This window comes from Scylla paramamosain, chromosome 44 (genome assembly GCF_035594125.1).
Source record: "Scylla paramamosain isolate STU-SP2022 chromosome 44, ASM3559412v1, whole genome shotgun sequence".
In the NCBI taxonomy this organism is placed as follows: domain Eukaryota; kingdom Metazoa; phylum Arthropoda; class Malacostraca; order Decapoda; family Portunidae; genus Scylla; species Scylla paramamosain.
The window spans coordinates 5,332,880-5,345,864 of record NC_087194.1 but is presented as its reverse complement, the minus strand read 5'-3'; the positions used below and the strand labels follow the sequence as shown (position 1 = coordinate 5,345,864).

Here is a 12,985-nt window from a genome sequence, read left to right as displayed (position 1 = left end):
GATGAAACTTTTGCTGTTGCCTTGGACATATCAAAAGCGTTCTTTGAAGTCTCCGCCAATTTTTCTCACCCTCCCAGCTGCTAACTCTGTACACGGGCCTTATCCGTCCATGTATGGAGTATGCTTCTCATGTATGAGGGGGCTTCCACTCATACCGCTCTCCTAGACAGGGTGGAATCAAAAGCTTTTCGTCTCATCAGCTCCTCTCCTCTAACTGACTGTCTTCAGCCTCTTTCTCATCGCCGCAATGTTGCATCAATTGCTATCTTCTACCGCTCTTTTCATGCTAACTGCTCTTCTGACCTTGCTAACTGCATGCCTCCCCCTACTCCCGCGGCCTCAGTGCTCAAGACTCTTTCTCTCACCCCTATTCTGCCCACCTCTCTAATGCAAGAGTTAACCACTATTCTCAGTCATTCATCCCTTTCTCTGGTAATATATGGAACTCCCTGCCTGCTTCTGTATTTCCACCTTCCTATGACGTGAATTCCTTCAAGAGGGAGGTTTCAAGACACATCCTTCAAATTTTGTCTACCGCTATTCGGGGACCGGCATCTCAGTGGATCTTTTTTTTTGTTGCCCTTGGCCGGTGTCCCTCCTACATAAAAAAAAAATGTGTATCACGGGTAATGAAGAAGAAGAAGAAGAAGAAGAAAAAGAAGAAGAAAAAGAAAAAGAAAAAGAAAAAGAAAAAGAAAAAGAAAAAGAAGAAGAAGAAGAAGAAGAAGAAGAAGAAGAAGAAGAAGAAGAAGAAGAAGAAAAAGAAGAAAAAGAAGAAGAAGAAGAAGAAGAAGAAGAAGAAGAAGAAGAAGAAGAAGAAGAAGAAGAAGAAGAAGAAGAAGAAGAAAGAAGAAAGAAGAAGAAGAAGAAGAAGAAGAAGAAGAAGAAGAAGAAGAAGAAGACCACCACCACCACCACCACCACAAGCAGGTGATAAAAAGAAGGGTGTAAGCAACAGAAGCAAGGAATGGAAGAAACAGGTCAGAAAAAAAGATGATTAAGATGAACAACAACAACAGCAGCAGCAACAACAACAACAACAACAACAGCAACAGCAGCAAATAGAAATAGAAGCAAAGAAAAATAGAAGAAAAGAAGAAAAGTAGAAGAAAAAAGTAAAGTAGAATAAGAAAAAAGAAAAGTAGCAGGAAAAGAAAACAGCAGTAGAAAAAAAAAGAAAAGTGGCAGAAGAGAAAAAGAGAAGTGGCAAAGGAAAAAAAGAAAAGTAGCAAAAGAAAAAAGAAAAGTAGCAGAAAAAAGAAAAATAGCAGAAAAAAGAAAAGTAGTAAAAAATAAAAGTAGCAAAAGAAAAAGAAAAGTAGTAACAAAAAAAGTAGAAGAGAAAAAAGAAAAAAAATAGAAGATAAAGCAGCAAAGCAAAAGAGAGAAAAAAAAAGAAAAAGATGATTTAACCTTTTCAGTGTGGTTTTCATGGTTGTTTCCTCAGTGGTAATGCAGAACACTTGTTGAACTGTCACTGGAACTATACAAGCACTCCTAAAAACCACAATAACTTAAATTAGAGCCTGTTAAAAGATAGAACACTGATATTGCTAAGCCATATTGTTATTATTTTTATTATTATTATTATTATTATTATTATTATTATTATTATTATTATTATCATTATTATTATCGTTATTCAAACATATGGCAATGCATTTGCTACACGAGAACACTACTCTGAGCCCTCCCCTCCACCAGTGGGATTCTGCTCAGGCACAGACGGGGGCACGTGATTGGCCAGCAGCGCTGCTTGGAAATGAGCAGTTCAGCGGGCCGCTGCTGTCTTCCATGTCATGCTAAATATTATGGGGTGCGCGTGTTCTGTTCATAGACGTCCAATCCCTCAGGAAGTAAACATTTCATGCAGGGAAGCCACAGAACGCTTGACTTCTGATCTTTCTAAAATTTCTGATTGGTACAGAGCAAATTTGGTATTGTTCAATGCCTCAAAAACTCAATTCCTCCATCTATCAACTCGACACAACCTTCCAGACAACTATCCCCTCTTCTTCAATGACACTCAACTCTTCTACACTGAACATCCTCGGTCTGTCCCTTACTTATAATCTGAACTGGAAACTTCACATCTCATCTCTAGCTAAAACAGCTTCTATGAAGTTAGGCGCTCTGAGACGACTCCGCCAGTTTTTCTTACCCCCCAGCTGCTAACTCTGTACATCCGTCCATGTATGGAGTATGCTTCACATGTCTGGGGGGTTCCACTCATACTGCTCTTCTAGACAGGGTGGAATCAAAAGCTTTTCGTCTCATCAACTCTCCTCTAACTGACTGTCTTCAGCCTCTCTCTCATCGCCGCAATGTTGCATCTCTAGCTGTCTTCTACCGCCTTTTTCATGCTAACTGCTCTTCTGATCTTGCTAACGGCATACCTCCCCTCCTCCCGCGGCCTTGCTGCACAAAACTTTCTTCTTTCTCTCACCCCTATTCTGTCCACCTCTCTAACGCAAGAGTTAACCATTAATCTCAATCATTCATCCCTTTCTCTGGTAAACTCTGGAACTCCCTGCCTGCTTCTGTATTTCCACCTTCCTATGACTTGAATTCCTTCATGAGGGACGTTTCAAGACACTTATCCTTCAATTTTTGACTACCGCTTTGGACCCTTTTATGGGTCTGGCATTTCAGTGGGCATTTTTTTTTTTATTAGATTTTTGTTGCCATTGGCCAGTGTCCCTCCTACATAAAAAAAAAATAAAATAGCCGTGTAGTGGTCAATGCGTCCACACGATGTTCGCTCACAAGGACTGCACTGAGGTAGACAAGCGACCAACGGACCAAACACAAGTAAGGAATGAGGCAACTGTTTGCCAGACGCGCAGCCAAACAGCAGCCTGTGTGTGCTGACGGGAGTGACTGCAACATGACTGCCGAAGTCACCCGCGACATGCGTGAGGAGGAAGAGAGCCGTGGCTGTCGAGGCTGCTACGACTGGCTATTCAAGCATTTCTGGAGGAGGCGACGACGTCACTCCGAGAAAAACCTGCAACACAGCGATTTTGCATCCCAGCGATCTGCGTCGCCTGTGACTCCTTTAGTTGACGAAGATAGCTGGAGTGTAGAATGGTGGCAGAGAAGACAGAGGATGTGAACAAGGTAATGAACGACATGAGCGAGAAAATAAACAGCGGCTGTGAAGAAAAAGACAGAACAGGTGGAAGGCAGTGCCCTCGTCCCACTGCGTCGTCCTTCTGGCGGAAAGAGGAGCAATGGTAATGTGGAGGCTGAAGGCGTGGAAGTGGAGGTTATGGAAGAAGAGCTGGAGAGGAGCACTGCCCTGATATGAGCTGAGGTGGTCGAGGCAGAGGAGCAGGACCAAGACGTGTTTGCCCGTCAGCGAGCGCTGCTGGAAGTGTTGAGGCATTTTGCTCCCGCCACGACGACTGAGGGCGAGCCTGACGCCAAAGAGCGCGGCGAAGCAACGAGGACTGGAACCAGCGTGATATTTGCAGCGAGGCGAAGGGCGTGCAGGAAAGCCAAGGCGGCAACAAAGAACGGGATCCGCCCATTGCTCGCCGCGATCGCCGCCCCTGCAGCCTCTGTAGGAGGCGAAGGAGGCCGAGGCTACCGCAACCACTGGAGGACTCAGCGAAATAAGCGTCACGGCGGAGGAAGGCGAGACTGCTCAAGCAATTACAATTACTCGTGCGATTACCGCCTCGGTGGAAGACGAGGCTGCGGCAGCCACCGCGACGTCCGGCAGAATGAGCACGACCCAGCGGGCGCGCAGAAAAGCACCAGCGGTAGCCAACAGAGCAAATAATTAGGCCGCTCCATCGCACGCAGCGATCGCCGCTGCTGCAGCCACTCCAATACTGAGCGAAATCAGCAAGTCAGGGGAAGAAACCCAGGCTGCGGCAGCAACTACAGCGACCCGCGCCATCACCGCCTCGGTGGAGGGCAAAGCTGCAGCAGGTACCGCGGCACTGGGCAGATGAGCGCGACTCATCGGCGAAGGGCGCGCATAAAGAAATCAACAGCTGTTAGAATGAAAAAGGAAAGAGGCTGGGCGATGACCGGCCGAGCGCCGAGACCAGCCCCTGCAGGACGCCCGCCTGACCTTCGTCCTCAGTGCGTGTGTTCGGGCATGACGCCCGTCCCTTCGTGTGCTTCTGGGAAGAGGCAGCCTATAGAGCATTCCAAGCACAGAGGCACGCGGAGGACATGGAGCGAGCTGAACGTCGCGTTGAAAAGCTTGAGTTTTAACACAAGAGTGGCCAGGACAGCAGCCAGCGAGGGCCCGTTGTTCACTCCGCCAAATTCAAGGGGACGGTTTATGTTTTGTAAAGCAAGTGTGTTTTGGTTAAAGTTCAGCAATAAAACAAAGATTCGCAGAGTTTGTTTTTTTTTCCTTTCTTGTTTTTAAAATGCCAAGAAGTATTCCAATGAAAAAGAGAATTTATCTTTTCCATTTGATCCCTCAAGTCGAGTTAAATACAGGAAACGTTCTTTTCACCGCACGAGTGCACCACGGGCATCAATCTCCACACTGAGGGCACGAACATAAGGCCATTGCGAAATCAGGCAGTGGATCTGATCCGCTCTAAAATCCACAGCAATAAGTATGAGTACACGTACGCGGTGAAACATGAAGCTAAATTCCTACATGTATACTGCTGCCAAGGTAAGAGACGACACGCCACAAAGATTCTCTCTCTCTCTCTCTCTCTCTCTCTCTCTCTCTCTCTCTCTCTCTCTCTCTCTCTCTCTCTCTCTCTCTTACACCTTCAGCATTCTTTACACTCTCAATTAGTCTCGCTCACGCGTCCTTACACACACACACACACACACACACACACACACACACACACACAAACACACAGATCAGCAACTTTCGCGCTTCTTTGACGTGGAAGCGGAGCTTTTGTTATTTGAGGATGCGGTTGCGGATATTGATGCGGATCTTTTGTTGTTTTAAAACGAGGATGTGGATAGAAATGCGGATGGTATTTTCAATGCGGAGGCTGAGCGGAAGCGGATACCCGATACATCACTAACACACACACACACACACACACACACACACACACACACACACAGGCTGGTTAAGAAAACAGAGACATTTTAAAGGTCAGTTGGTGTAGCCGCACTGACAGGTCTTCTCCAGGTGTTAGGTGTTCTGAGTTACTGATCACACCCCTCATCGTAGGCTCGAGGAAAGGCAACATACACAACATACATAATCAACTTAACACTGTGACATTCACTTTCTACTATAAAAAAAAAAGATACTATTTACTTCGGTCACTCTGCCCGTGTTTGTGTGACTGCATCCGCTGAGTGAGTGACGCATCAACTATGAGTGAGGGAACCGTGCCCCTGTTAACAAGTGAGCATCGACTCAAGGCTTTATATAAAGTTTAATGCTAATAAGTCTGTATATTATTTGCATGCAAATAATAAGCTATTAAAAATTTCACTTCTGATAATACAGGAGTAATGATATGAGGCACATACAGAGTAACAGTTGGTGTTTCACATCTATTTGTTTCCAGTCCTCCACCTTCCCCTTCCCTCAGCCTCCACCAACCCGAGTTGAAAATACAAGCCATTTGTTCTGCGTGTCTTTGTCCAACACACACACAGTACTGGATTATTCATGCATCATTCACGGGACTTTGTCTTTCTAGTAATCACTGCCTCATATTTGTTGATATTGTTTTTTTCCTTCACTGTTGCAATTAATATCAAGTTGCTGTTGTCATTATCATTATTGATTTAACTGCTTATTTATTTACTTATCTGTTTCTACTCTTGTTGACGAATGTTCTACTTACGTGTGTGTGTGTGTGTGTGTGTGTGTGTGTGTGTGTGTGCGTGTGTTAAGGCATGCACTTGGCTACATATCGTGCGGAGAACCATTAAAGCTGAAGCGTCTCGGAGCACTGTAAATCAAATGGTAGCGTGTGGGTTTGAAAAGCAGCGGCATGATGCATGGGACCTCACTGTGCTGGTTATGCCTGGCGCTGGAGACTGGGGGTTCTGCTGGCTTGGGAGGTATGGTGTTGGCGAATGGCGATTGGTGGCCGGGGAGTAGGGTTGCCTAGCCTTGGGGTGACAGGCTGACAGTAATGCATGGGCTGCGTGGCCGGTCAAGGTGGAATTAAGAAGGCACTACAAAGGGGATATAGGAAAGCATTCTGAAACATTTCCGCGCCGCATTTCCCATACTTTTAAAAGGCTCTACGTACTTGAAGTTACACTTTTTTTTTTAAGGGCGATATGCTTGTAGTGATAGATTAACAAGATTTCTACATTATTAACGGGAGAAACTACACTACCGGGAATATATAGCACCGTATTATGAAAAACTTCCGCGCCGCACCTCCACTACTTTCAAAAGTCTCGACGTTATGAAAAAAAAGTTTGTTACACGTTTTTCTTCAGGGTAATTTTAAGGTTCTAGTGACAGATTAAAAAGATTTCTACATTATTAACAGGAGAAACACTTGAGAATCCGACTAATTGTCTCAGTGCCCTTGAAAAATAGTCGTGGAGAACAAAGCTTTTCTGAATACTTGTGTGGAACGTTGCGAGGTGGGCATAGGTAAGGGGTGACTCAAGTGAGAGGAGGGAAGGGAAGGAAGGCACTCGGATTGCCTGGTTGGATCAAGGTGAAGGGCTGCACCACTAAGGGAGTGCAGAGCAGGAGCCTTCGAAGTACGGATCAGGATTTTGTTCTGGGTCGGAAGGTCTTGTCCATTGTGTTGCCACATTGTAGACAGAAATGTAAACAGCAAATGAAATGTATGTGTGTATGTGTGCGTGTCTTTAATTATAAAATAAATAAATAAATAAATAAATAAATAATAATAATAATAATAATAATAATAATAATAATAATAATAATGATAATAATAATGATAATAATAATCGACTTACTTATCTTCATTTGTTTTTATTGACTTATTCATCTCTTCATCTATTTTCTTCACTTGATTTACTATTCATTTATTTTTATTGCATTATTTACCTATTTATCTATTTTTATTGAGTTATCTATTAATTTTTTTCCATTAATTAATTTGTTTATTTATTTATTGCTTTGTTTTGTTTTCTTTTTACATTAGAATTTCCTTAATGTACCGGGAGTAGGTCGGCGCCTCCTGATGGAAGATTTTGTTGTCTGGCCCTAGGGAACCGTTACCCGAGTGGATGCCCTTCCTACTCTCGCACCGCGGCTAGGACTGCGCACTTCAGGACCCCTCAGCACCCAGGCACGCGCGGTACCGCATTACCACAGCGATCCCCTTATCAATGTGTATACATATTCCCTCTCAACAGAGCAGATTTGCACAGGTCTGGTATGCTATGAGCAACAGGGATACCATCCTAGTCTCCTACAGGCAGTAAACACTGTAGTACTAATGTGCATAGATATTTCCTTTCAAGGAAGCACAGATTTGCAGGTCACCAGGGCAAGGTATATTGATAGTCTCACTTGAAAATCCGCCATTGATACTCTTTTGAATAACTTTTTACGAACTCTGCTGGTCCTGAAATACCTCCTCATTTAGCCGGAGCTCATAGCTCATGTGTTGAGTGAAGGCATGAAAAGAAATATCACCTTGCTCAAAGCAGTGGGGTATTCAGCGGGGCTCGTTTCCTTTGTTCAGGCGATTAATTAAAGTCACACTTGCCTTTTGAGGCGAAGCACATGTTCCTAAGCACGTTCTGGGGTATTCAGGAAAGTTCATGATCCATACATGATCCATTCACCGCTTTCATTTCATTACGCCCACCTGTCCCCTGCCCTCCACTGCTACGTGCACATCTGTCCTTGGTCCTTGATGGCATAAAGGCCGCTGCTGGGAAGAGGGGCGCCAATCAAGCCTCAGCAGCCATGGATGTGAGGGTCTGTTGCCTCCTGGTGAGTATGAGACCAATTACACTCCGGTGAGAGTAAAGACCGTATAGTGAAACGCTTCTGCGCCGCACCTCCACTACTTTTGAAAGGCTTTAGTTGAAGTGACACGGGTTCTTAATGGTGTTTTTACGGTTACAGTGGCAGATTGATGAGGTTTCTACATTGTTAACGGAAGAAACATTCTCAAGAGCCCGCCTAATCATCTTTGTGATTTTTCAAAACAGTCGTGATGAGAGAACAAAGCGTTTCTGAATACCGCCCTCAGAATTTCAGCGAGACCTCTGCGTTGGGTTGGCAGCCCTGCTTCCCACCGGCAAGCAGTCTGAGCGAAACATCCTCCCTTGAAAAAAAATACTTATATCTCTTCACTTAGCTCAATAATTGCACAAGTTAGTCAATTTTGTTTTCATCCACAGATTTAAGCACAAACTAGTGCAAATTAATAGGTCAAATCCCTTAACCCCCACTTCCCATTAGGTTTCATATTTCTTTACACGATTCCAGTTTACACAATGTATGCAAATCCCTGTATATCGCTTAAAAGAAGAAATATTTGTATACTGAAGAAACGTACGTATTTAGGTTCTCGATTCAGGTATGCCATGGCCATATACGAAGTTTCATACCTACGAGTATACTTTGTCTCACATACAGTGGCGAAGGGAACCTCTCCCAGCGGGAGGGCCAGGCTTAGGGGATCTCCTGTCCTTCAAAACCTGAGATTGGGTAGTGGTAAGCTGGCGGCGCAGTTTCAGTTTGGATTCATCTTGGTGACCAGGAAGGTGTGGGTGATGTAGTGATCAATCCTCACCCAAGCTGTCCCTTCTTTGTCTCCATCTTTGTGTCTGTCTCTCTCAAATGTTAATAATCTGTCCTCCCTGCCTGGCGATCCCTCTCCCTCACACCCTCATCCCTCACCCCTCTAGAACTTGACCTGAATACACACACACACACACACACACACACACACACATGTATGTATGTATTAACTATGCATTTATAGCCCTTCTTTCCTCCTTCCCGCCTTAATGTGCGCGTACATGCGTAAAAAAAGATGCATAGTTTTTTTTTATGTAAGAGAGGTGCTGGCCAAGGGTAACAAAATTTGTAAGAAAAAAAGAGAGCTACTGAGGTGGCGGTCCCCAAACAGAATCAAAAGCATTAGTCAAAAATACAGGATAAGTGTCTTGAAACCTCCGTCTTGAAAGAGTTCAAGTCATATGAAGGAGGAAATACAGAAGCAGGCAGGGAGTTCCATAGATTACCAAAGAAAGGGATGAATGATTGAGAATACTGATTAACTCTTGCATTAGAGAGATGGACAGAATAGGAGTGAGAGAAAGAAGAAAGTCTTGTGCAGCGAGGCCGCGGGAGGAGGAGAGGCATGCAGTTAGCAAGATCAGAAGAGCATTTGGCATGAAAATATCGGTAGAAGATAGCAAGAGATGCAACATTGCAGTGATGAGAAAGAGGCTGAAGACAGTCAGTTAGAGGAGAGGGGCTAATAGGACGAAAATCTTTTGATTCCATCCTTTCTAAATGAACGGTATGTGTGGAACCCCACTAGGACATGTGAAGCTTGCTCAATACATGGACGGATAAGGTCCCTGAGCAGAGTTAGCAGGCCGGGGGTGGGGGGTGGGGGGAAGGAGGTAGAAAATCTGGCGGAGACGACATTAATAGTTTCTGTATAATGAAGTTTTATGTTTGTGGTGAAGAACAACACAACAAACGAAAGCACCGTGTGAAGCTTCAAGCAGTTAATCCTCACCCTCCTCTTTCTCTCCACTCCCCACTTCTCTTTCACCATGCACATCCGCCATCCATTTTTAACATTATTCCATAGATTTTTTTTTTTTATTCTGAGTGCTGGCGTTCTGTTCTTACACACACACACACACACACACACACGCGCGCGTGGACGGGAGGGAAATGAGGAAGGATGGAATGTCAACGTCAGGTCTATGATCCTCACGCGGTCACTTCCTCACACGGTCACTTGTGTTCGATGTATTATTTTGGCGCAGACGTTGATTTGCACTATGGACTCTTGGCTTATTCTTTATTGATAGATGTGTTCATGTTTTCATACTTAATGGCACACTCACGTGACTTTACATTCGTTACAATATCATGATGTTTAATTAGACTGAACGAGTATATAATGCCACAAATTAAAGCAAGTTATTCCGGCTTTAATCGAACAATTAGCCTCACAGCGGTGATCGCAGCGGCTCAGGCCAGGTCCAGGCACCGCGCGGTGACATCTCCCTCTGCCCTCCTTACTCATCTATTTCTCCAGCGGTGTATTTCATCACCTCCCATTGCTTTCTGCATCATAATATTCCTGCTAATACTTGTATACAATCTTGGTAAATTTATTCACGGTGACACTGTACTGCTTCACGTAAAGCTTACACTGTATTTAAGGAAATACGAGTGAAATAGTGAGGTGCTGCCAAATTACCCATTTCCCACTGTCTTCTGACCAGCCTCTCTTGAATTCTGTCATGCTGTCACCAGCCACCCTCAGGTAATCACCAGCCACTGTGTAGCTATGCCTGTAGGAGGAGCAAGCTCGCCACTTTATGTGAAATAAAGTTATAGTATAGGTATTTTCTTTCCATTATATCATTATTAGGGAAAAATAATCACTGTTAACACGCGGGAGCATGAAGTGACACATTCTACTCTACTCTGCTTCACACCAGGGAGCATTGTTTCTTAATTCCACCACACCACCAAACACTAAAATATCAATTTTTTTTTTTTTCAAACTCAGTTATGGTTAGACCACTGGACAAAATTAATGTCTGTATTTGCACCAAACATGTTCTACAAGAGACTCACTTCTTTCTTTCCATTGTAAGAGACATTTACAGGGACAGTTTTCCCCTGATGGTGGCGAGACGTTGTTTATCGTTGCCTTGATATCAAAGGGAGAGGATGTCAGAAGCCACGACCATCAACAGAGACTGGCTTAAGCTGAATATAACACTGTCTGTCATTTCACAGCTGTTTGTTGCCGCATCCAGTGTGCCCAGCCTGGCCAGTGACTTTGTGATACAGCCAATACAAGGAGAACTTCCAGCGCTTCACAAACGTGGACAAAACGCTAGGCGCCCCGGACATGAAGGAACCAGCATTGTGCCCAAACAGGGAGAACACCCCGTAGATCGCGAACATGAAGGAGCCAGTATCATGCCCAAGCAGGGAGGAAACCAGGCGGTTCACAAACAACTTGACCCTGTAGATTGCCAAGAAGGAGAAATAGTGGTAAGTGTGTGTGTGTGTGTGTGTGTGTGTGTGTGTGTGTGTGTGTGTGTGTGTGTGTGTGTGTGTGTGTGTGTGTGTGTGTGTGTGTGTGTGTGTGTGTGTGTGTGCGTGCGTGCGTGCGTGCGTGCGTGCGTGCGTGCGTGCGTGCGTGTGTGTGTGTGTGTGTGTGTGTGTGTGTGTGTGTGGAAATAGACAACCAATGACTTATCCTGTTTTTCTTGAATTGTATTTTCTTTAGTCTTCGCTTCCTTCTACTTTGCAAGACTACCACTCTCGTGTTCTCGGCAGACAGTGGGCGAGGAGGGACGCAGGATCACCAGCCCGGGTTATCCTGACAATTACCCCGACCGAGAAAGATGTAAATTGAAGATTGTCGCTGAGAACAGCGAGTGCACGTTGATGATTGATTGCGATGACTTCCATATACAGGAATCACGGAATTGCAGAAGAGACTTCCTGCAGATTAAAGAGAAAAGGCGGAAGAAGAAATTCTGTGGTGATACGGGATTTGAATACGAGAGTAAGAGAAACATCCTAACACTGCAGTTCAGAAGCGACAGGTCGGGAACAGACAAAGGATTCTCCTGCTTAGCTCGCTCCGTATGTCCATCAACCATGACCACCACAACGACCGCTGAGACCACGACCACCGCGAGTAGCACAGGATCGTGTGAATGCGGCATTGCCAACCCAAGCAGGATCGTGGGCGGGGTGGAGGTAAGTCCTGCTAATAAGTACCCGTGGCATGCGGGAATCAAGAAGAAAGACGACGAGAAGTACCGGTGCGGCGGCTCCATCATTACCAACAAGCATATCATGACCGCCGCACACTGTGTTAAAGACGTACCTGCAAAGGAGCTGGTTGTGGGAGTTGCCGACCACAACATGCAGTCCACCAACGATGACGAACCAGGAGTCACCCGCCTGGTGGGCGTTCAGGACATTACCGTTCATCCTGACTATAATCCCCGTACCCTTGACAGTGATATCGCGCTAATTACGCTGTCAGAAACACTGGACCTGACTCAACACAAGGAGCTTCGCCCTGTGTGTCTGCCTGCCGATGACTCCAAGACTTATGCAGGCATGATGGCCACAGCGACAGGCTGGGGCACACTCCAGTCCGGGGGAGAGCGACCAGATATACTGAATGAAGTCTCAGTACCCATTCTGGAACCCTCCTGCCCGGAAATGGATATCACTGAAAATATGCTGTGTGCTGGTCTTGAGGAAGGTGGTAAGGACACCTGCCAAGGCGACTCCGGAGGTCCGCTCTTCGTGTTTAATAACTCCACTTCCAAGTACGAGCAGGTTGGCATCACCTCCTGGGGCTACGGGTGTGCTGACCCTAACCAGCCCGGAGTGTACACCAGGACGAGCAAGTTCCTTACCTGGATCCACGACAATACTGTTGACGCTACCTACTGCCGGGAGTGATGCCTCCATCCGCGCTTCCTCCACGGGGCTCATCTTCCTTCTCTGCTGTTCTGACACGTTCAGCAGCAAAGCCCTCATGGTGTAAAAAATAAAGTTGCATTAAGCTTTCTAGTTTTGCATTCCTCCCCTTTATTAGTGACTAAGAGCATTACTGCAGCAAGAGAACCATCATTATGAAGGTCAAGTAGAGGGAAAGATGAAATGGCTGAGATGACACACACCTGTAAATAATTACAGTCATTAGCGTGGGTGGCGTTCATGGCGTGCCTGGCAAGGGATGCTGGGCATGACACGTCCTCCTTCAGTCATAACGACCTCTGCCTCCTGCTAGAAGTTTACCTCCATTCAACCTGTTTCTAAAAAGAGTGACCACTCTAATCC

General features: G+C 45.4%; 1 protein-coding gene across 1 annotated transcript; it reads left to right on the top strand.

Moving 5' to 3' along the window:
* The first annotated feature begins 7,779 nt into the window (after positions 1-7,779).
* LOC135093869 (proclotting enzyme-like) lies at positions 7,780-12,709 on the top strand. The gene is made up of 3 exons (XM_063993461.1): positions 7,780-7,894; positions 10,907-11,167; positions 11,456-12,709. Exons 1-3 carry the CDS (start codon positions 7,868-7,870, stop codon positions 12,602-12,604), a joined length of 1,437 nt encoding a protein of 478 aa, XP_063849531.1. The 5' UTR covers positions 7,780-7,867; the 3' UTR covers positions 12,605-12,709.
* The last annotated feature ends 276 nt before the right edge of the window (positions 12,710-12,985 follow it).

Excerpts from the sequence above, each read along its gene's own strand:
- LOC135093869 (XM_063993461.1), top strand. The coding sequence starts at position 7,868 with ATGGATGTGAGGGTCTGTTGCCTCCTG. Across the intron at positions 7,895-10,906 it reads TGAGGGTCTGTTGCCTCCTG|CTGTTTGTTGCCGCATCCAG; the intron begins GTGAGTATGAGA and ends GTCATTTCACAG. Across the intron at positions 11,168-11,455 it reads GCCAAGAAGGAGAAATAGTG|ACAGTGGGCGAGGAGGGACG; the intron begins GTAAGTGTGTGT and ends TGTTCTCGGCAG.